This window comes from Choloepus didactylus, chromosome 25, assembly GCF_015220235.1.
Source record: "Choloepus didactylus isolate mChoDid1 chromosome 25, mChoDid1.pri, whole genome shotgun sequence".
Taxonomy (NCBI): Eukaryota; Metazoa; Chordata; class Mammalia; order Pilosa; family Megalonychidae; genus Choloepus; species Choloepus didactylus.
Genome location: NC_051331.1, coordinates 3,386,052 through 3,410,007, shown reverse-complemented (window position 1 = coordinate 3,410,007; position 23,956 = coordinate 3,386,052). Strand labels below are relative to the sequence as shown.

Below are 23,956 nucleotides of genomic sequence, written 5' to 3'. Positions count from 1 at the left end.
GGCTGGTGGAGGAGGAGGAGGACATAGGGGTGGTCCACGAGAGGGCCCTAGGCAGGGGCACAGAGTGGGGGAGCCAGAGGCTCTGGGGGCTTCTCGTCTCTGCCAATCTCCTTCTCTGCCTCTCTGTCTCCATCTCTTTTCAGTTTCTCTGCCTTTCTTCCTCCATCTCAAGCTTGGCCCCTGTCACTTTCTGTTGCTTTTCAGACCTGCTCGTCTAGGGGTCCCATTCTCTGTCCATCTTGGTCCGGATTTGGGGCCCCGCCCCTCGGGTGGGGGCGAGTCCGGGGGGGCGTGTCGGGGGGGCGGGCTCGAGGCCCCGGCCGGCGGGGTTAAAGGGCCGCGCGCCCAGACAGCGCCGCCAGAACCCAGGCAGAGACCCGCCGGGTAAGTGCGCGCTAGGAGCGGCTGTCAAGGGGGGTGCGACGCGGGGGTTGGGTGCACCCCCAAACTCCCTGCATTTGTGCGCCTTTTTTTATTCCCTCCTGCGAGCGCCTCTGTGTGCGCCTCCGCGTCCTGGATGTTTCCTTGTCTTTGGGCGTCTCCGGTGGGGAGGGGGCCTCAAAAAGACCCGCTCATCTCCGAAGGCTGCGCGCCCTGCCCCGTGACCCCTCCTTAGGGCTGATTGGGGAGGTCACTGGGATTTCACCAGCCGATGGGGTTTGGGGTCACCTGTGGTCCCGGCGCCTTCGGGGACCCTCTGCCCAACCCCTGCAGGCACAGAGCCTCCAGTTGCCCCACTGTGAGAAGGAGCTGCCCTCCCGGGTGCCCAGAGCGGGAGGTGGGAGAGAGAGAAGGGAAGAGGCGCTCTCTGGGCTGGGTGAAGGATGGGCTGGGGGTGTGGGGCTTGGGGCCCCTTGCCAGCCTGGTGCTTTTGCCCACTCACCCCGCGTGCTGCTTTAATCCGTGCAGTATTCCCCTCCAGGCGAGTAGCCGCAGGCTCAGCGCTCCTAAAAGCCACCCCATAGGATAAAGGGCGAGGGACATCACCCTCTCAGCCCTCCCTTTCCCTGGGTCCCCCAGCCAGGACGGGCCGTGCTGTCAGCATCCCGCTTCTCACCCAGGAACCTCCCTGAATCCTTCCAGCCACCCTCATCTTACAGGTGAGGAAACTGAGGCCCAGAGATGTGCCCTCCGCCACCCACTGGGGGAGCTAGGATTTGAACCACTCAGCCGGGTCCAATGCCCCCAAATCCTCAGCACTTTCCGATGGCCCTGGTGTCTGTCCAAGGCAGCTTGGGTTTCTGCGCGTAACATTAGCCCCAGGCTGGCGTCTGGCGGTGATCCGGGTTGAGTTCTGCAGAGGGGTTTGGGTGACCTGTGAGGCAGTCAGAGAACCGGGCCCCATCCCTCCTCCCTGGCAAATCCTGGTTGTCTGGGACGTGATGGCAGCAAGGACAGCAATGGGAGATACCTTTGATGAAGGTCTTACTGCCACCCACTGAGCTGAGCAATTCCCAGCAGCTGCTGTGCAGGCTCAGAGAGGTACAGACACTAGCCTGAGGTCACACAGCTAAGCGGTAGAGGTTTTTAGCATCCAGTCCGAGGCCCATGTCCCATAACGATGGTGAGGAGATAAGACACAAGTCCTGGAATCATCTAGATTGGTGGATTTTAAAGTTCTTTTTTTTCTGCCAGGATTCCCCTTTTGGTCAAGGAAGCAGTTGGCAGAAGGCCAATAATATTCTACAAGCTGGGTTGTGGTCTCCTGTTTGCCCTCATTTGACATAAGTGCCCCGAAGAGGGTCTTCAGGATTCCAGGGATTTGGGGTGCTCAGAGTAGAAGGCCTCAACTTAGAAGACACCTCTCAGTTCAGGCCTTTTGGAACCTGACATTTTGTGGGGATAAGAGTCTCTGGGGTAGTCTTTTGGTGTTGAGGGGCTCAAGGGGATGCCATGAGTACAGGCTGGGAGTGGAGAGGAGGGCTGGGTTGGGGAGCTAGGGGGGCTGGCCAAGGGGGATGCTACTCTGCCAGGCTGCACGCTGGCCCCCCAGCACCTGTCATTCAAGAAGAGACGTGCACGCGGTACCCAGTGCCTGCTAGGGCCAAGCTCTTGCACACCTTGTGTAACGAGGCAAACCCGACAAACCTGTACTCAGAGGGTGTGGGACCGGTTCTAGACTAGTAGCCTGGTACCTCCACTGCCAGGTAATGGGGGGTGGGGTCTATGCCTGACAGGGTGGGGCTGCTGGGTACCTCCCCTGGCTCCTGGGGGTGCATTTGGGAGTTTGTGAGGCAAGGGGGTGGGCATGCCAGCCTCCCACGGCAGCCTGAAGCTTCTGGCTTTGAATTCCTTTTGTATCCATAAGATAATAGTAGTGTGAGTAGTCAGATAAGATTGGATGTGGCAAGCCCTTTCTGTGCCCCGTGTCACAAAACTATCCCAAACGACTTGAGGAGCAAGATCCTGCTATTATTAACCCATTTTACAGACTGGCAAACGGAGGCTGAGGGTAGGGCCTGCAGCACGGGGAGGAGCTGGGGGAAAGGCATGCCAGCTGGAGAGAACAACATGTACAAGGGCTCTGAGGCAGGAACATCTGGGGCCCAAGCGGCCTGAGTTGAGTGAGCAAGGGAGAGAGTGTGTGTGTGAGGCTGGGGGGCAGGACTGGCCCATGGTGAGGAGTTCTAGAGAGAACTGGGGAGCTATGGGAGGATTTTGAGCAGGGGAGGATCATGATCTGATTTAATTTTAGAAGGATGCTTCTGGCTGTTACGTGGGAAGTGGGCTCTCAAGGGAGGGTGGGTTTGGAACTTGGGAAACTGGGTGTGTGTGTGTGGCAGGATGAGGGTTGGGGTGATGGGGATGGAGAAAAACAGATGGATGTGAAGGGTATTTAAGACAGACAACTGGTAGGATTGGTCAACAGATTGGGGAGAACGAGGGAGGAAGGAGGTGAGGGGAAGGGCAGGTTTGGGGAAAGAGTTTTGTTGGAGACATTCTGAATCTGAGGGTCCAGGGCAGCCCCAGGGGGGATATCCGGGAGGTTTTTCAACCCATCAGGTGAACACCCAGTGCTGGAGACCCAGGAGCTGCATCAGAAAGGGGGTCACTGAAGCCATGGAGGGTGAGATCCCCAAGAGATGTCTGCAGAGGGAGAGCAGGAGATGGCCCAGTTCCAAGGAACCCCAACATTTACAAACTGGGTGAAGAGAGAGGGGTCTCCAATGCAGACTGAGAAGGTTGATCCTTATGCTGGAATGGGAAACAGGCAGGGGTCAGCTCCTGGGTGAGGGGAATGGGGAGCCATTGAGGTGTTAGAGCAAGAGACTGACAGGCCTTTAGGAAGGTGATGGTGGTGGCTGGGAAGAGAGCCAGACTGCAGCCAAGTGCATTGGGGAGGGGTGGGGGGTGGGGGAGGTGACCCAGGCGGCCCCTTGTTAGCTAAAATTTTGACCACCCCCCACCACACAGGGAGTCCTGGGCCTGCCAAGGGGCTGACCCCTGTTGGGCCACACATGGGAAAGTTCACACCGAGGTGGACTTCAGAGATCATCTTTTATGTCCACCCCCATTTTCAGGTGGGGAAACTGAGGCCCAGGCCATAGAGCCAGGGTTGGAACTTGGCTGCCCGTGGGTTTGTGTGTATGTGCAGGCCTGTATCTATTTACTAAGAAAGCCCCCTTCTTTTAGGCTACTTACTTCATCTGGTCTTTGCTCTCCTGGACCACATCATCTAACAGAATTTTCCTCCATCCTCTCACTCGGTGTCTTAGTGTCCTGGGGCTGCTGTAACAAATTACCCCGAAGTTGGTGACTTAACACGACAGAAATTACTCTCTCCTGGTTCTGGAATTGAGGTGTTGGCTCTTGGAAAGGCTCTTTTCTGGCCTTTCCCAGCTCCGGGTGGTTGCCTGCCGATCCTTGTGTTCCTTGGCATGTCTCCACTCTGCCTCTGTGGTCAAGTGTCTGTTTCCTCTCTTGCAAAATCCAGTGTGCAAAATCCAGTATAACCTCCCTATCCCAAGAGTTGTAATTTTCCTAATCCCTGGAAACTGGGTGTGACCTTGCCACCTAAGGTCACACCCACAGTTTGCAGGGATTAGGACCTGAGATATCTATATATCTCATGCTAACATATATACAGCTGCAAATTTCCCATTTTAACCACTTTTGAGTGCAAATCCATTGTATTAATTGCATTTGAAATATTGGGTTACCATCACCAAGATCCTCAACTCCAACTGTTTCATCACTTTGAACAGAAACTCTGTACCCATTCAGTAATAACTGTCTTGCTCCCACTTGCAGCCCCTCATAACCTGTAACCTATTTTCTGTCTCTAGAAATTTGCTGCTTCTAGATATTGCCCATAAGTGAGCCCACACACTATTTGTCATTTTGTGTCTGACTTCTTCCACTCAACATGGTGTCTTCAAGCTTCATCCATGGTGCAGCTCAGATCAGAACTTCATTTTCATGGCCGAGTAATATTCTCTTGTGTGGATGGACTGCATTTGTTCATCCATCTGTTGATGGACACGTGAGGGGCTTCCACCTTTGGGCTATTGTGAATAATGCCACCATGAACATCAGTGTGGAAATCTCTGCTTTCGGTTCTTTGGGGCATATACGTAGCAGTGGAACTGCTGGGTCATTGGGGGTGTGTGTGGAATTTATTCAGCTTGCTGAATGAACCCTGCTTTCCCTCCTTCACAGAACTTATACTTTATGTCATTTCTTTGTTAATAATCTCCTTCATTGAGGGTACGGGGCTGTGTGTGGTCTGCTCACCGTTATATCCTCAAAGCCTAGAACACAGCCAAACACACAGCAGGGGCTCAAAAATATTTGCCAGTAGCATGCTGAACAAATGCACTTGGATCTCTTGGGGAAGAGCTAGGCATGTGGAAGCCCTTAGAGAAAGGTCACACTTTTTATTAGTAAGTGCTCACTGGCTTCTCAACATTGCTAGGGTGCATCATTAACCACTTTGAAATTGGTAAAGAAAAAATACCTGCAGCTACTTCCTGTGTGGTGTGTCACCTGGAGCTGGCCACATGAGAAGCAGTGGACTTGTACATCACTGTCCCCCGTTCAGACTATCTTCTTGGAACTTGTGACTTGGGGCTCCTTGTGCTTCGATTTGGAAGGTTGTCTATGCCCCACTCTTTCGCCTCCCCCTAAGCCTCCTAAAGGCAGTATCACCTACACCATGTAGTCTGTATTTTGAGTTAAATCACTCTGATTGGGCTTTCTAAATGTGGCATTTCCCCAGGATGCAGTAACCAATAGAAATGTCATTTTTTTTTTTGGCATGGACCATGCGGTTGGTGTTGGCTGGTGGAGGAGCTATCAGCAGCCATGGGTGGCGATCTAGGGTTCAGGCGAACATCTGGAGTGCAGCTGTTCTTTTGGGGGAATGGAGGGAACTGGGACCCTTGGCTGGTCCAACTGGGTGGAAAGGAGATGGCGGGACCCAACCGTTTTCAGGAATCTGTTTGGGGCTGGCTGGGAGGGTGATCGAGCTTGGCCCCTGGAGGGGGTCTCTGCCAGCTCCTGTATCCCTTGAGTTGGAGGAACTGAGCCAAGACTCAGCTTCTTCATCTGGAAGATGGAGAGAACGTTAAGACCGACCTCCAAGGACTGTGTTAGATCCCATGAGCTGAGGCATGTACGGCCCAGAGCATGGTTCATGGAAAACAGTAAACACTCCATGTGTGCTTACTGTTTTAATTAATATTATTACTACACCCCGCTTGGTTTTGGTTTCTGCAGGGACGTACTCAAAGGAAAGGGTTTGGAAAGAGATTGCATAAGATACCAGTGAAGAGGAGGGAAGCGAGGCAGGGGGCAGAAGGCAATCTTTAGAGAAAATTTCCACTGTGGGCGGCTGGAGTTTGATCTCACTGGGGAACCCTGGGAGACATTGCAGAGCACACACCTCAGACTCGTCTCACCCAAAAGGAGCTGGGGTATTGAACTATCGACTCTCACTCATTGAGAACTGCTCCTTAGGGAAGATCTTAATTGCCTGGCACTTCTGGCCACATGTGCTGGGGCAGAGAACTCTCTCCGGCAGAGAAGTCTTGCAGGTGTGCAAGGCTGGAGGGATTTGGGCAGGACACCAATGGCCAGCTGGCTGCAGACCACTGCCAGGGGAAGCAGAGGTGTCCTTGGGGTCTGGGACTCACATGTATTGAGTGCCTGCTGTATGGCACACGGGTGGCTGGAGGGCAGCTCCCATGAGCACTGACCAACCTGCTTGCCCCCCAGGATGCTGCTCGTCACGGACCACCTACTGCACTTCCTGGGGCTGGAGAGGACGGTGTTCCGCCTGTACGCCGGGTCCGCCCTCCTCCTCTCCCTGCTCTTCTTCTTCTTCTGCCTGCTGCTGCGGTTCCTGAGGCTCTGCCAACGCTTCTATCTCACCTGCCGCCGGCTGCGCTGCTTCCCCCAGCCACCCAGGCGCAACTGGCTGCTGGGCCACCTGGGCATGGTGAGTGGGGCTGGGCAGGTGGGCTTGTCAGGTGAGCTGGGCAGCTGAGCCGGACAGGTGGGTCAGGCAGGTGGGGGTAGGTGAGCCGGGCAGGTGGGTCGGGCAGATGGGCTGGGCAGGTGAGCTGGGCAGGTGGGTCAGGCAAGTGGGTTGGGCAGGTGGGGGGGGCAGGTGAGCTGGGCAGGTGAGCCAGGCAGGTGGGTCAGGCAGGTGGGTTGGGCAGGTGGGGGGCAGGTGAGCTGGGCAGATGGGTTGGGCAGGTGGGGGCAGGTGAGCCAGGCAGGTAAGCCAGGCAGTGGGCCAGGCAGGTGGGGACCAGATGGGTCGGGCAGGTGGGCTGAGCAGGTGGGCTGGGCAGGAGAGCTGGGCAGGTGGGGGGCAGGTGAGCCAGGCAGGTGGGCCAGGCAGGTGGGCTGGGCAGGTGAGCCAGGCAGGTGGGTCAGGCAGGTGGGGGGCAGGTGAGCCGGGCAGGTGGGGAGTAGGTGAGTTGGGCAGGTGGGCTGGGCAGGTGAGCCACGCAGGTGGACCAAGTAGGGCCCAGGTGTTCAGTAGGGATGATGGGCCTGCCAGCTTCCCAGATCCCCCCCAAGAACTTGGGTTGGGGCCATGAGCAGATCCATGATATGGGATGGGAGACTGAGGCTCAGAGAGGGAAAGCAGTTTGCTCAAGGTCACACAGCTGGGACGAGGCAGAGCTGACACCAAAGACTATGTTCATCTATAATTCCAGACTGTGGCTGTGGCAGAAGCTACCAGCACCTGTGAGGTCTGACTTCTGGGATCCCTGGGGGTCGGGGTCCTCTTGTAGGTTTTCTTGCTCCACCCCACCCCCACTGTGGTTCTATTATCTCTCCCTCTAGTGCTTCCAGTGGAGCCGAACCAGGATAGCCATTTACTCGCTCATAATTTTGAGCAAGCCGTTGGATCTTTCTGAGCAAAGTGAAATGGAGGAGATAATAGCAGATACCTTTTAGGGTTCTTGTGTGGGTTGAATGTGTCAAAATATGTGAACAGTGCCTAACATAGAGTGAGCACAGATATGTGTTACTATAACGATATCTATTACTATATATATCTTATAATGTGAATAACATGTAATATATAAATATTATCATATGATATATAGTATATCATAAATAATATTGTATATAATAATACAATATACTACATAACATGTAATGTATACAATATGTATATAACAATGTAAAATGTGAATAACATGTAATATATAAATATTATACTATATAATTCAATATACTACATAATATGTGTAATATAAGCAATATACAATATATAAAAATGTATAATAATGTATAACATATTTAATGTGAATAACATGTAATATAGAAATATTATAACATGATATATAATATACAATATAATACACAGCATATATAATGTATGTAATATATAATATGTAACATATATAATATAATACATAACAATATATACATATACCATATATATTTTATAACACATATACAATATATAATACACCATAATATAATGCATAACATTTGTATACCACATATATAGCTACATATAAAAACAACCTATGTAATAATATATAACTATGTGTTAATATAAGAGCAATGTTTTATTAATATTATTAACAGTGCTTGATACATGCCAATAACTTTTATCATTGTGCTCACAAGTTACATCTGTATTTCCTGAACATCAGCATTTGCCAGGCCCCGAGCCAGGGCTGTTGATTTATTATCTCAGTCTCTCAAGGGGTCTCAGAGGGACAGTTGATCCTTCCCATTTTCTCAGATGGGAAATGGAGGCTCAGCAAGGTACAGCCAACCACCCACAAACATGCAGCCCTTCTGGGCTTGTTTTGAGGGGAAGGGAGGTGGTGGGATAAGGGGCCTGGGGAAGCCGGGGCTGAGCGCCCCCTCACTGCTCCTCCCTGCCCTCTGCAGTACCTTCCGAATGAGGCGGGCCTTCGAGATGAGACGAAGTTGCTGGACAACATGCACCATGTGATTCTTGTGTGGCTTGGACCTGTCCTGCCACTGCTGTTTCTGGTGCACCCCGATTACATCAAGCCCCTTTTGGGAGCCTCGGGTAGGTGGGCCGGGCCCCTGAGCGACACATGAGCCCTCAACCTCTAGAGCGCACCTGGGCTTCTAAGCAGGGTGGGCTATCCAGAGGAAGGGCCTTTTGAGTAGGGTTCTGAAGTAGGAATAGGAGTTCATGAAAGCTGGCATGGCTATGCAGGTGGTGGGAACAGCATGGGCAAAGGTATGACAGAGTCTTGGAGTTCTGGGAACTTTGAGGGGTTTCCCATCCACTTGGAAGTCAGAGACATGCAGCCCAGCCTGCAGCCTTATCTCACCACCTGGAGCTGACTCTGACTAACAAGGAGGCAGATGTGGAAGGATGGCTTCCCTCTTTTGTGGTCCACACCCATCTGAGACACATACCTGCCATTATCTGCTTAGCAAGCTCTTGCTCATCCTTCAACACCCAACTCCAGTAACCCCCTTCCTTCAGGAAGCCTTCTCTGACCTCCTCCAGACATACCATTGCACCTTGCTCTGGGCTTTTCCATTCTCAGTCCTAACCTTTTGGGGCTGGATGTATCTGTGTCAGGCTCTGCTTTCCCCATAATTGGGGGCTCTGGCTCCTCAGCGTGGGCTAGCCCATGACTGGGCACCTCCAGGGACAACAGGGGACATTTGACAGAGGAGGGACAACAAAGAAGGAGCTCCAGAAATTTTAGGATCTCTGACTCCAGCTCCTCTTCAAGCACAGGTCTGGAGACCATGTCCAGGAGCCATGAAAGAGGAAGGGGCAACCATCTTTCCCCTCCCCATACCCTCCCCATGCCTCTTCACTCCCCTTTATTGCATTTGTGGGGAGATGACTATCCCCATTGGACAAAGAGGGGAAGTTAGTCACAGGGAGAAGTGGCTGCCTTAGGGATGGCACCAACCAAATTGTGGGAAGAGGCATGGGCCAGGACTCTGGGGTCTGGGATCCAATCCTGCCTTCAGTGACCCCAGCCATTCATGTCTCCTCTGAGAGCCTCAGTTTCTGATCTGTAAAATGGGGCAGTAGTGAAGACAATAATATAAGGTTGGCAGGTGCTAAATAAGTGTTTCTTCTCCTCCACCATCTCTTGCTTCCCCCTCCCCTAAGCGTCAGTCTCCTAAGCACCATTGGATGGGATCGTGAGACTCCAAGGAGCCCAGAGAGCAGAGCACCTGGCACTTAGTAGATGCCTGGGAAGTTTGGCCTCTGACTCTTTACTCCCCTCCCCCTGGACCCGCAGGTCATCTGTGCCTCTTCCCACTGGAGGAATGAGCTGGATGGAGAAATCCAGGATGGGGAAGGTGGGGCCATGAGTCAGGAGATGCAACCTGTGGGGAGGCGTCCACGTTCCAGAGTGCTCCCACCCCTCCATGCCAGCCTGTCCACCTGGGATTGGACAGGCTCCAAGCTGCCAGACGCCATCGCTCTCTGGGGCCGCCTTAGATGGGGGCGTGCACCTGGGGGGCTTGCAGCTGTGGGCTTGAGCTCTGGACAGCTGTGCAGCCGAGCAAGGCATGGCTCTCTCCCAGCCACGGTTTCCTCATCTTCAAGTGGGCCTTTGGAATAGGAAGCATTAATGCGAGAAAGTAGGTGAAGATGCTTTACGGAGGATGAGATATGAAATATAAACATATAATTATGATTTGTTTGTAGGCATTTATTTTCCACTAATAGAGGCCTGCTGTGAGCTGGGGACCCAGATATTAATCTCACAAGTCCCTGATTCCAGTGACCCATCCTTGTCGTTATAGTAAAGAAAAAAGCCAAGTTGGTGAATGTATATGCAAAAAAATTTAGTAAGTAGCTGCTATGTGCCAGGAACACATTAGCTCATTGAGTCTTTATAGGGGTCCCATGTGGCAGGATCACTGTATCTCCCACTTTAGCAGATGAGGAAACAAAGGGTCAGAGTGGTACCATGCCTAAGCTTACACAACTAGTTAGTGGTGGGGCTGGGATTTGAACCCAGACATGGTTGACCCAGTGCCCAAGCTTTCACCCACAGTGATATGTAGCTTCCTGCAAAATACCTGCTCCTTGTTGGACACAGAGCAGCTACTTTTTTCCCCATGATTTCTGCCAAGGTAGGAATTGCCACCCCCTTTTTAAAGACAAGGAAAATGATGGGAGGGACAGTCTGGACACAGACTCTCCTGGCATTCAATGGTTAGGGCTGGAGTGGGAGAGGGACCTGGGTATGGGCGAGCAAGTTTTGGCTCAGGAGGTGGGAATTGGAGAAGGATTCCACGAGGAGGTGTCGGTGAAGGATGCATAGGAGTTTGCGAGCTTGGAAGGAGTACCAGTGAGGGGTCCTGCAAGGGCAAAGCACGGGCATGTGAAAACACCAGGGGAATTCAGGTGACCTGGGGTGGCTGGAGTTGAAGGTAATGTGTGGGGAGAAGTGGGGGTTCCATTGGGGAGTTAAGCAGGAACTGGACTCAGAGCTCCTGCATGTAATGAGCTTGTGCTTTATCCTGGGGATGATGGGGAGCCATGGGAGATGGTTGAGCAGGGCAGCCATTGGCCAGATATGTGAGTTAAAGGGGCCTAGCTTTTAGAGTCCAGAGCCCAGAGAGAAGAAGAATGTCTTGGCTCCCATCTCCTCTCCAATGCCACCTCCTCCAAGAAGCCTGCCCTGAGTTCCAGCAGTGCTTTCCCTTTGCCCGCCTTCACACCTGGCACACTTCCTTGATAATTGCATCGTGTACCTCTGCTCCTTTCCCCACCCTGCCCAGGATCTCCTCTGGGTAGGGCGTGGTGCTGAGCCATCTCTGGGTGCCCAGCATCACCCAGCATGGGTTGGATACAGAAAGGAGGTGGAGTAGCTGTGTTAAATGAGTGGACAGATGACTGTTTGCACAATTGGCCAACTCCTGTGGAGTGTGTGTAGGTAGCTGAGTCACATCCATCTCAGGTAAAAGTGGTATCACTTGAGTTTCACAAACTTCCTTCCCGGGTCCCTGACCATTGTCCCAAATCTGTTCCATGCATAGAAAGAGAATTCACTTATCTGCCAATCCATCCATCCATCCATCCATCCACCCATCCATCCATTTATTCATCTATCAATTCATCCATGCACCCATCTATCCTTCCATCCATTTATCTATTCATCCACCCATCCATCACCCATCCATCTGTCTATCTATCCATTAATCTATCCATCCATTTATCCATCTACCAATCCATTCATCCATTTATCTATTCATCCACCCATCCATCACCCATTCATCTATCTATCCATCTATCCATCCATCCATTTATCCATCCATTTCTCCACCCATCCATTTACCCATCCATCCATTTCTCTCTCCATCCATCCATTAATTTATCCATCCTCTCATTCATTTATTCTTTCATTCATGCATCCTTTGATTGATTGACTGATTCATTCAATAAACATTTATTTAGCAACAGTATCAGTGATCATCAAGGATAGAAATGATCCAGAGTGTTTGGTGGTGGACAGGGCAGCATCCAAGCGGAGAACACAGGATGAGGGAAGAGTGTTTGAGGCAGAGAGAGCTGCTGATGGACTCAGAGCAGAGTGGGAACATGGCCTTTTCTAGGCGCTGAAAACATTTCTGTGAGGTTAGAACATCAAGTGTGAGGTGGGCGGAGGATAGAGGTGTCTTTGGAGAGGTCTTGACAGGGCCAGATCATTCAAGGCTGTGATGGGTGGCTGAGCAGCTGGTGCTGGAGGGTAATGGGAGCTATGGAGAGTGTGTGAGCAGAGAGGGACACGAGCAAGGGGAATATCCAGCTGAAGAAGACTGTTCTGGGTGGAGAACACAGCCTGAGTGAAGGTCTGGAAGTGGGAGATGACATGGAATGTCAAGGAGTTTATCTAATGTGTGTCAAAGGATGAGGTGAGAGAGGCAGGAAGGACCTTTAATGCTAGGCTGAGCTAAAACTTATTTTTTACAAGGGTGATAGGGAGCCATGGAAGGTTTTTGAGCAGGGGAGGCTCATATTCAGATCAGTGTATTTGAAGGATGTGTGCAGGACAGACTGGGGTTTTGAGGTGGGAGGTCGGAACCCAAGAAGGTCATAGCAGAGGTTACGAGTCTGACCCCTGTCTTCAGTTACTGTAGCCTCTTCTCTCTCCACAGCTGCCATTGCCCCCAAGGATGACTTTTTCTATGGCTTCCTGAAACCTTGGCTGGGTGAGTGCAGGACTGGATGGGCTGGGACCAGGGCTTCAGGAAAGAGGGTGCCAGAGCATGGGGTTCCTTGGAGGGGGCTCCAGAGGCACAGGAGAGACCCCTGACCTCCGTCTTTGGGTCCAGGGGATGGGCTGCTGCTCAGCAAAGGTGAAAAATGGAGTCGCCACCGCCGCCTGCTGACACCTGCTTTCCACTTCGACATCCTGAAGCCCTACATGAAAATCTTCAACCAGTGCACAAACATTATGCATGTGAGCCCCGAAGGAAGAGGGTGGTCCAGAAGCGAGACTGGGCTTGTCGCAAGGATGCGGCTAAGTCATTGGCAGCCCCAGTCTCCGTGCCCTCGTGCACCATGGCGTCTCTCTCTCTTCCAGGCCAAATGGCGGCGTCTGGGGAAGGGATCAGTGATCTCTCTTGACATGTTTGAGCACGTCAGCCTCATGACCCTGGACAGTCTTCAGAAATGCGTCTTCAGCTACAACAGTGATTGTCAGGAGTGAGTGTGGTGTCCCCTGGGTAGGTGGAGCCAGCTGCCTCAGTGGGGAGGTGGTGGGGGGAGAAGGAATGGCAGGTGTTAACTAACCCTGGGATGCTCTCTTTAGCATCTCTTGTAGGACCCATTCTAGTGGTGATTCACTCCCTCAGCTATGGTTTATCTGGGAATGTCTTCATCTCGCCCTCATTTTTTTTATAGATTCAAGAAAATAACTTTTTTTTTAAAATCAGAGAAGATATAGGTTTACAGAAAAAACATGCAGAAAATAGAGTCCCATATACCCCCTCATACACACCGTTCTCCTTATTATAAACATTGTGCTTTAGTGTGATATATGTGTTACAATTAATGTAACAATATTACCATAATTAAACTAAAAACTATAGCCTGTAGTTTACATTTGTCGCCCTCATTTTTGAAAGACAGTTTTGCTGGTTACAGAATTCTTGGTTGGCAGTTTTTTGCTTTCAGCACTTTAAATATGTCTTCCCATTGCCTTCTTGCCACCATTATTTCTGATGAGAAATCAGCACTCCTTGACGAGCTGGTGAAGGGTTGGGGAGAAGCCAGTTAGAGTGTCACGAGATCACACAGCTTTTAAGTTGCCTTTTTTCTTGATTTAGAGCTCCTCTGTTCCTGTAGTCCTTTAACTGTTTTCTGGTGCTTTAGAAAAGATGTTTCTGTCAGCTCTTGCTGGTTGTTTAAGGCTTCTTTGGGGGTTACAAAGGCAAAATAGCAAAATGGCAGAAGGAAGTTCTGCATTGTCAGTAATTACTTGAAGTGTAAATGGATTAAATTCTCAAGTAAAAGGGCAGAGATTGGCAGGATGGTTAAAAAATCGTGATGCAACCATATGCTGTATGCAAAAGAATCACCTTAAATTCAAAGACACAGTAGGTTGAAAGTGAAGGAATGGAAAAAATATATCATGCAAACAGTAGCCAAAAGAGAGCTGGGGTAGCTATACCAACATCAGATAAAATAGATTTTAAGTCAAAGCTTCTGTGAAGGGATGGAACCCTGAAGCGTCCATCTTACTCCCCCATTTTGACTGGGTCATGGCCTCTTTGCCCATTTTTTATTGGGTTGCCTTTTTATTATTGAATTTTCAGAGCTCTTTATATATTTTAGTTACAAGTCTCTTATCAGATATATGATTTGCAAGTCTTTTCTCCCCTCCTGTGGATTGTAGCAATTTGGTTTTGATGATGATGATGCATCTCTCTCTGGGCCTCTCTTTGTTATCTACCCAATGGGGAGAGGAGGCTGGCCTTTGTCACATCAGGGGTTTTGCTGGGCTGTGGCCTGGGGACAGGCCTGGGCTCATGGCCCTTCTGCTCGGCAGGAAGATGAGTGATTACATCTCGGCCATCATTGAGCTGAGTGCCCTGGTGGTCCGTCGTCAGTACCGCCTGCACCACTACCTGGACTTCATCTACTACTGCACGGCCGATGGGCGGCATTTCCGGCAGGCCTGTGACACCGTGCATCGCTTCACCACCGAGGTCATCCAGGAGCGGCGGCAGGCACTGCGCCATCAGGGGGCTGAAGCCTGGCTCAAGGCCAAGCATGGCAAGACCCTGGACTTCATTGATGTGCTGCTCCTGGCCAAGGTGAACCTGCATTTATCCATCCATTCATCCATCCATTTATCCATCCTTCCATCCTTCCATCATTTATCCATCCATCCATCCATCCATCCATCCATACATACATACATAGATTTATCCATCCATTCATCCATCCATTTATGCATTCATCCATCCAACCATTTATCCATCCATCCATCCTTCCATCCTTCCATCCTTCCATCATTTATCCATCCACCCATCCATACATACATACATGCATACATACATTTATCCATCCATCCATACATACATACATACATACATACATTTATCCATCCATACATCAGTTTATTCATCCATCCAACCATTTATCCATCCATTCATCCATCCATCCATCCACCCATCCATTTATCCATTCACACATCAATTTATTCACCTATCCATCTCTCTCTATCACCTGTTCTCTCCTCCCCACCTTTAGGTCTTTCTTAGATAACTTGCATGTCTCCATCCACCTGGAATATTTCCCCCCAAAGTTTGATTTAAGGGAGACGGGGCTGTATATGACTTTGGAGGAGTCCCTGGGATGCAGAGGGTGGATTGAGCACCAACTGCATAGAATGTTACATGTTAAAATTAACAGAGATCTAGGGTGGAGTCAGGTGCAGCACATGTAAGACTTATAAAGATGAAATACAGGACTCCAAAGAAAGGTGGCAATTGCAGAGATGTATGATTATCCTCTAGTGGTGCGTCTGTGGAATTTTTTCCTTAAACTTTTAATCTTGAAATAATTTCACACGTACAAGACAGTTGCAAAAATAATACAAAACTCGTACAGAGAACTCCAACATACCTCCCACCCAGATACCCAGATCTACCAATTTTAATATTTGTCACATTTGCTGTATCATTCTATCTATCCATCTATCCATCCATCCATCCATCCATTTATTCATCTATCAATCCATCTTTCTATCCATTCATTATTCACTTATGAATCCATTCATCCATTTTATCCATCCATCCTTCTATCCACCCATCATTTATCCATCTATCCATCCATCCATCCATTTATTCATCTATCAATCCATCTATCTTTCTATCAATCCATTATCCATTTATCATCCATTCATCCATCTATTTATCCACCCATCCAACCATTTATCTATCCATCCATCCATCCATCCACCCATCATTTATCCATCCATCCATCCGTTTATCCATCCATACATCAATTTATTTATCTATCCATCTCTCTCTCTATATATATATATCTATCCATCATCCATCCATCCATCCATCCATTCATCTATCTATCTATCATCTATATATCTCTATCAATTTTCTAAATATTTGGGAGAACATTGTATACATCATGCTCCTTGAGCATATGATACATCCATGTACATTTCCTAAGAACAGATATTCACTTATGTAGCCACCTTAAGAGCAGCTATCAAGCTCAAGAGCTTCTGTGGAATTTTTTGAGCAGCACTTTTTTTCTGGATTTGGATGGTCATGGATTCCAGTCTTGGCTCTGCCACTTACTGGGTGTTTGGCCTTGGTCCTATAACTGTTCTCTCTGAGCCTCGCTTTCCTCATTTATAACATTATGTTAATAAACCTCTTCACAAGGTTGTTGTCAGGTTCCCAGCAGGATGCTTCGTGTTAGATGCTGCTCAAAAAACATGAACTTCTTCTACCCTCACCTAGTACTCTCCTCCCCACCTTTACATCTTTCTTAGATAACTTGCATATATCTCCATCCACCTGGAACATTTCCCCCCAAAGTTTGACTTAAGGGAGAGGGGGGCTGTATATGAATTTGGAGGAGTCCCTGGGATGCAGAAGGTGGGGTGAAGTGGGCTGAGCCTCCTCCATTGTCCATTCCAGGATGAAGATGGGAAGGAACTGTCAGATAAGGACATTCGGGCTGAGGCTGACACCTTTATGTTTGAGGGTGAGGATGTGGGGGAAGGCTGAGGGAGGATGCGAAGGGGCCCCATTGTCTGAAGATAGCATCTCTGCTATCTTCACTTAGCTTCCATCCAAGCACCTCATTTGCCTGCAGGTCACGACACAACCTCCAGTGGGCTCTCGTGGGTGCTGTTCAACTTGGCAAAGTATCCGGAGTACCAGGACAAGTGCCGGGAAGAGATTCAGGAAGTCATGAAGGACCGGGAGCTGGAGGAGTTGGAGTGGTCAGTTTGGGGTTAAGGGGAATGAAGGGGGTGGGCCGAGTGAGACCAGAACCTTGGATGTGAACCTCTGCTCTACCATTTATTGGCTGTGTGACTTTAGTCAAGCCACTTAAGCCTCTTGAACTTCAGTTTCTCCAACTACCAATCAACAGGCCTACTTCATAATGCAAGAGTTCTCAGAGTGTCTCAGTTGGCTATTGTTGCAATAATGCTGCATAACAAATAGCCCTCCCACCCCAAAACTCAACTCTGGGGTTTATAGTAAGCCTTTATTTCTTGCTCATAAGTCTGTGGGTTGGCTGTTGTTGGTGATCTCTGCTAGATTAACTGGGCTGGTTTCCAAGTTGAGAACTGAGTTCAGGCCTGTTCCATTTGTCTCCTCACTCACCTGGGATCAGCAGCTACCATGGACATGTTCTTGCAGCAGATTCCAGAAGCACAAAAAACCTCCCACCTCTGCTTGCATCCTAATATTCCACTGGCCAAAGCAAGCCCATGGCCAAGCCTGACATGCATGGGGCGGGAAATAGAGCCCACCCACATGACTGGAATGTATTTCAAAGTCACATGGCAAAGGGCATGGATACATAATGGGGTACATAATGGGAATACATGGTGGGGGGTGTGAAGAAAGACAACAGCTTGCAATAGCACTGAGTTATGTAGTGAACAAATTAGTCCATTTCAGTTTTCCCTCAACCTTTCAGCTTATGACCATGGGGAGACCCTCTCAGTTGGGTGCTACTGGATCTGAAACACTTTGCGAATACTTGCTAATCTGCCTTTTTACTAAAGGAGAAAGATGCCTCAAGGGCAAAGAGTTGGGCAGAAGACAGTGTCTAACCAGAATTCAATAATGCTCTTTTGTTTTTCAGTAGTTTTTATGTTTCTGGATACCTTTATGTCAGGGATATTGTTTGCCCTTGATGGAAGTGATACGTAGTGTCTTTGAAAGAGACAGTTAAGCCTGCTGGCTTAAAGAAAACTATTGGGATCATGAACTAAGAGTCTTGATTAATCTAATTTGGGGTCCTGAAGTCCAAAGGAAGAAACATACTCAGTAAATAATAGTATCAGGAGAGGATGCATGAGTTTTTAAATACTGAAATCAATACAGTGCTGCTGCACTGAGCCTCCCTGGCTGTCCTGGCACCCCACCCCTACCCCCTCATCACCAAGGTATCCCCCTAAATGCAGTTAAAGGATCAGCGCTGGGCCCAGCAGGGGCTCCACAGTAGCCCACCCCACTGCTAGAACTATTCTGATTGGTTGGGGGTTATTTGCATCCCGAGTGTTAGTGGTAGATGCAGAGGGCAAGTGTGAGATTCCGGGTTGGTTCCCTGCCCAGCTGCTCCTGAACGTGAGCGTGCGTGGGGGCGGGGTGTCACGTGGTCTGGCCCTGAGCCACAGCCCAGCTCTCCCCAGGGACGACCTGACTCTGCTGCCCTTCACTACCATGTGCATCAAGGAGAGCCTGCGTCAGTATCCCCCCGTGACTCTTGTCTCCCGCCGCTGCACAGAGGATGTCAAGCTCCCAGATGGACGTGTCATTCCCAAAGGTGCGTGCAGCATGCCTGGGCTGTTCCCCACCGCACCTGGCCATACCTGTCCCAGGTGCACCATCCCTGTGGATGTGGCAACTCATGACGTGTCAGTTGCTTCTGGAGAGATGAGGCAGGAGGGGCGGGGCTGTGTGTGGGCCAGGTGTGTGTGTGTGGGAGGGTCCAGTGGAAAGGAATGAATAGGTGTTGTGAGGATGCAGGTAGGAAAGGGTTGTTTGTATTCAGCGGTTGGATGTTGTCCTGGAGACCAAGCTCTGGCCGGAGTGGATGCTGGGGCTCTGGAGTATCACTCAGAGAGCAGGGCACAGACACTCTGGGGCCAGGGATGGGCTAAAGGAAGTGACAGGGCCTGGAGGAGCCCAAAGTATGGAGGGGTGACTCTATCTGGGGAGGAGTGCAAGGAGGGCTTCCTGGAGGAAGGAACAATGGGGGTGAGCCTTGGAGGTTAGAAGTGGAAGAGAGAGCATGTTATGGAGCAGAGTCTCAGAGTGCCAATCATGAAAGGCCTTGAATGCCAGGTTGAGGCACTTGTATCTGTTCCTGAAGGCAGTGGGGAGCCATGGAAGGTGTTTGAGCTAAGGAGGATTAATGTTAGATCTGTGTGTGAGAAAGATCCTGTAGGGCCAGTATGGCAGCCAGAAAGAAGGCAGAGGAAGGTGATGGGGGGACTTCCTAGGGAGAGGCAGGGGGTATGTGGGGTTTAGAAGAAATTTTCAGGGAAGGATGGGAAGGAATTGTTGGCATATGACTCTTGGGAACACTGTGTCCTGGGGAGGAGCTGGGGAGGGGATTCTTCAGAGGAGGCCCTGGCTTGTGCCCATCCCACTGACCCCAGCCTTCACCACAGGAGTCATCTGCCTGGTCAGCATTTATGGGACCCACCACAACCCCATCGTGTGGCCTGACTCCAAGGTGAGCTCCTGTCCCCCACCCTCCCTGCGCTCAGCTCCCTTCTCCCCAGAGGGGATGGCCCTGGTGCAGTGGGGTCTCCCTTCCCCTTCCCACCGGGGGGACAGAGCAGGGTTGGGTTCAGGTTCCAAGCACTCCTTCCCCCAAAATTTATTCACCCACTCATTGTCAATTAATCGAGTCAACAGATGTTTACTGAGCACTTACTGTGTGCCAGCCTCTGGGCTAGGCACTGAGGACAGAGCAGTGCCCAGGAGAACAGATACTGCTTTGTCTTCCTGGAGCTCAGAGTCTAGCACAGGGAAATAGAATAAGTAGATAAATAATAAGATCATTTCCAATACTGATAAATGCAACAAAGAAAATACAAAGTGGGGCTGGGGTGGGGCAGGTGCTTTACCTCGGGGGGGGGGGGTGGTTGTCAGGAAATGTCTTGCCAAGGAAGAAATGTCTGAGCTGAGACTTGAAGGGTATGAAGAGTGAGGGGATGAGTGTTGCAAGCAGAGGACACAGGATGTGCAAAGGTCCTGAGGCAGGAATGAGTCTTGAAGAGAAGGAGGTGGCCAGGGAGGTCTGATTGTAAGGGAGATGGGCAGGGGCATGCAGGGTCCCTGGGAGAGGAGCCCAGATTTGTTTCGTGGGAGATGAGGAGCTCACCCTCGCATGCCCTCCCTCTCCCACCCTCCCTTTCAGCTTTTGGGTTCTCTCCATCCAGTTGGGCTGGTACCTGGCGGCTGAGGGCAAGGCCCAGGCTGGGAGGGTGGGGCGCTGCCCCCCTCGGACTCACCTCCAGGTTGTTTCTGCCCACAGGTGTACAACCCCTACCGCTTTGACCCGGAAAACCCACAGCAGCGCTCGCCGCTAGCTTACGTGCCCTTCTCCGCGGGACCCAGGTAACTCCTCCATCTTCCCCTGCCCCCTCCAGGTATGGGAGGAACGTCGAGGTGGTGGGAAGCCAGGAATGTGCCCTAGAGGAGCTGGGACCACTTGCTTCCCGCCAGTCCGGTGCAGGCCCCCAGCTCAGGCTCTGCAGTTGCAGCCCCATGTATTGATTGAGCGCCTTCTGTGTGCCAGGCCCGGAGCTCTGGCCCCAGGAGCTCGTCACCGCTCTGTGATGCCATCTTCCCGGTTTTACAGACGAGGAAACTGAGGCCCAGAGGGGGAGGTCATTTACCCAGCACACACAGCTAGTAAGAGGCAGACTCAGGATTCGAACTCGGTACTCCCAGGTCGCATTCATTTGGCGATTCCTGGGATGGCCCTGTAATCCTCACCTGGCCCAGGATGGCTTCACCCCATTCGAGAATGCGAGGCCCAGGGTCCTTCGCTCGCGCAGGGTGCCCCTTCCTCCAGGAACTGCATCGGACAGAGCTTCGCCATGGCTGAGATGCGTGTGGTTGTGGCGCTGACGCTGCTGCGCTTCCGCCTGAGCGTGGACAGAACGCGCAAGGTGCAGAGGAAGCCCGAGCTCATCCTCCGCACCGAGAACGGCATCTGGCTCAACGTGGAGCCGCTGCCTCTGCGGGCCTGAGCCGCAGCGCCGGGGCGGATCCGGGGACCCAGGCCCCGCCCAGAAAGGCACAGGCCACGCCCATGGAGGACTAAGCCCCGCCCCCGGAGAACCAGGCTCCTGCTTCGAGCAGCCCGTTAGTGCCGGCCACGCCCCTCGCACCAAAGGCCCCGCCCCCGACAGCCTTATCCCCGCCCCCGGGACCAGGCCCCGCCTCCAGGATCCCGCGGACTTAGGTCCAGCTCCTCTTAGAGACTGGAAGCCAAGGCCACAACCCCGCAGAACCAGGGCCCCAGGCCCCGCCCACCCACCGAGCCTTCCAAGGGCATAAGACCCGCCTCTCGGGTTCAAGCCCCGCCCCCTGCGGACCCCCGCCGTCTTCCACATTCGGAACTTGGGAGCTGGAGCCCCGAACCTGGACGTCACCTTCCTAGCGCCCCTCAGTTGCGGGGCTGCACCCCAGGGGCCAGGCTGTTTGCTTTTGTTGTTTTGTAAACCCAGACCCTCGCAAGCCCCTTCCTTCCTCCCTTGCTCAAAGGCTCTTAGCTGAGTGTTCTGATTTTTGCAGAATAAAAGCAAGGCACACAGGCACGCCCCCTCCCCCCACCCCCAGCCTGGCCAGACCCTTATACCTCATCTTCTGGAGCCCAGGAAGGGTCCTGACCCCTCCCATGAGGGGCTCTGAGCAGAGGCGGGAAGTATTTGGGTGAAGCTGTGGGCTTGGGGGCTGGGAAGCTCTTTGCCTTCGGACATAAATTCAGACTTTTGGGGACAGTTTGTACATTCATTTATGCTGTCATATTACATATTAACTAAGCGCCTGCTGACACTGGGCCAGGGGCCAAGACAAACCTTATTCCTGGAGCTTGCAGGCTGGGTGGGGTGGGGTGGGCAGATGTGGAACAAATACTTCCACAAGCAAATGTTTCTTTAGGACCCGTGAAAAGTTCCAAACAAGAGGCCCCTGGTGCTAGGAGAGCACAGTGGGGGGTGGGGAAGGGGTGCCAGGGAGAGCTTCTCTGAGGAAATGATGCTGAAGTAGGGGTAGAAGTTGAGTGGTCAACAAGGGCAGAGAAAAGCATATTGGGCAGAAGGAACAGCATGGGCAAATGTCCTGAGGTGAGGGAGGTCGTGGTGTGTTCAAGAACTCAAGAGGGGCCAGCAGGTCTGGATCTGGAGAGTGGGGGCAGCATGGAGGGTCAGCGGGCAGGGGTCCTATGCTGCAGGTTTTGTGGGCCATGCCAGAGTTCAGGCTTTATGCTGAGGGTAGTTGGGAGCCACAGAGGGTGTGTGAGCAGGTGCAGTACTGTAATGACCAAATCTATGTGTTAGGAAGATCCTTCTGGAACTGGCATGGAGGTGGTTTGGAGAGGGAGAGAGGGGGCCGTGAGCATGGAGAAGAGAACAGGGAAGCTGAGGTTCAAGAGGGACAGGGAGAACTGGGGTGACTTTCTTGTTGTGAGGGCTGAGGGGGAGGGGGAGGTAAGGCTGATGCGGGGGTCTTTGGCTGGGGAAACTGGATGGGGCGTCCTCTCCAAAGTGGGAGTATAGCAGTGTGCAATGACAATGTCAACAACAGTATTAATTCAACAAATATTTATTGAGCGTCTTCTGTGAACATCTGCCCCTTGTCCAGCTGACAATCTCATGGAGAAGGGGAGGCAGCTGGTAAACACTAAATAGCAAGTAAATTCACCCAGGGTCTTGGAAGCAATGGGGAGAGAAATGGGGAACCATGGAGGATTCTGAGCAGAGGAGAGAGATTTGTCATATGGTCTATGTTGAGTAGAGTTTGTGGGAGGCAAGGATGGGGCTAAATAGACCAGGTGGGTATGACCCATTAGTCCTGGGGAGAGAGGGTGGGGGCTTGAGCCAGGGTGATGTGCAGTGATGGTTTTAGGAAGGTGGAGTTGGCAGGTTTGCTGATGGATCATGTGGGGTGGGAGAAGAGGACTTCAGTTTGGAGCTGCTATGAACTGAGATGGGGAGTGCTGTAGTGAGTTGTATTTTTTTTCTGGAGGTGTGTGTGTGTGTGTGTGTGTGTGTGTGTGTGTGTGTGTGTGTAAAGATCAGGATCTCAGTTTTAGCCAGGAGAGGATTTGGAGATACCCTAGGGATGCCCTCTTGGAGCTGTCAAATGGGCCATTGCATGGACAGGTCTCCAGTTGGGGAGAGAGCGCTGGGCTGGGGAGGTCCATTTTGGGAAGCCTCAGTACTTAGATGGTGTTTAGAGCCCCAAGACTGGGTGAGATCCCTAAGGGGGTGCTAAACCATGTGTCAGTTTAGTGACTGAGCCCCGAGGCTCTCCAAAATGAATATAATGATAATGAAATTTAAAATCTATTGCATGTTTTCTGCATAGTTTTCCAATATATATCCACACAGATTTTGAGATGGATATTACTTCTTTAAAAATTAATTTTTAATTGTGATAAAATATACATGGTATAAAAATAATTTAAACCATTTTAAGTATTACATCTTTTAACTGAGGTGGAAAGTGAGACCCATAGAATGAAGTGCTTCACTCAAGATCCTACAATGATTTTCATAGTTGGAGCCTCAGCAGAGCCCTGAATCCTTTTCTGCCCTGTCCCTAGGGGGTTCCAGTCCTGAAATGGGTCCCTAAACTCTTTTTTGCCTGGAAGAGGGTGTCAGCAACAGCTGGGGTGGGGTGGGGGAAGTGGAGGACAGGAGCCAAGGCTGGGAGGTGAACCCGGGACGCCCCAGGGTGGTGTTTGCAGGGATCCGGGGTCGGAACCCCGCAGAGCTGGGGTCCGGGGGAAGGGGGAGCGACTCTTGGGGGCTGAAACTTGCAGCCCCCGATGCTGAAGTTCCCTCTCCCACACCCCCAACTCTCCGGAGGCTCTACAAGCTTGCACCCTTCTCCACACTCCTTTCGGGGGCCTCGCTGCAAACGTCCCCTCCCCTCACCCCCCAGCAAAAATAGAGCAGCTTTGGGAGGAGACAGCTCTGGGTGCGAAGCGCAGCTCTGCCCCTTGGGAGCGGGGGAGTCTCACTCACGTGGCTGCCCTCTACGGACCCCGGTTTTTCCG

At 51.3% G+C, this 23,956-nt stretch overlaps 1 protein-coding gene across 4 annotated transcripts; it reads left to right on the top strand.

The window, feature by feature from the left end:
* Positions 1-374: 374 nt before the first annotated feature.
* LOC119520319 (cytochrome P450 4F22) lies at positions 375-21,645 on the top strand. 4 transcript variants are annotated; one of them, XM_037818079.1, is made up of 13 exons: positions 375-384; positions 6,217-6,439; positions 8,368-8,512; positions 12,595-12,648; positions 12,772-12,899; positions 13,023-13,144; positions 14,490-14,757; positions 16,612-16,678; positions 16,790-16,919; positions 18,345-18,478; positions 19,329-19,393; positions 20,201-20,283; positions 20,744-21,645. In XM_037818079.1, exons 2-13 carry the CDS (start codon positions 6,218-6,220, stop codon positions 20,919-20,921), a joined length of 1,596 nt encoding a protein of 531 aa, XP_037674007.1. In that variant the 5' UTR covers positions 375-384; position 6,217; the 3' UTR covers positions 20,922-21,645. The 4 variants fall into 4 exon arrangements, with proteins under 4 accessions (XP_037674007.1, XP_037674010.1, XP_037674008.1 ...); XM_037818082.1 differs by lacking the exon at positions 375-384 and having other exon boundaries at positions 6,215-6,439; positions 20,727-21,645; XM_037818080.1 differs by lacking the exon at positions 375-384 and having other exon boundaries at positions 6,215-6,439; positions 20,620-20,905.
* Positions 21,646-23,956: the final 2,311 nt, after the last annotated feature.

What these genes read in the sequence shown, in the direction of transcription:
- LOC119520319 (XM_037818079.1), top strand. Translation starts at nt 6,218, where the DNA reads ATGCTGCTCGTCACGGACCACCTACTGCACTTCCTGGGGCTGGAGAGG. An exon ending in AGTGCACAAACATTATGCAT is followed by an intron (nt 12,900 to 13,022) that starts GTGAGCCCCGAA and finishes TCTCTCTTCCAG; the next exon opens with GCCAAATGGCGGCGTCTGGG. An exon ending in TGACACCTTTATGTTTGAGG is followed by an intron (nt 16,679 to 16,789) that starts GTGAGGATGTGG and finishes ATTTGCCTGCAG; the next exon opens with GTCACGACACAACCTCCAGT.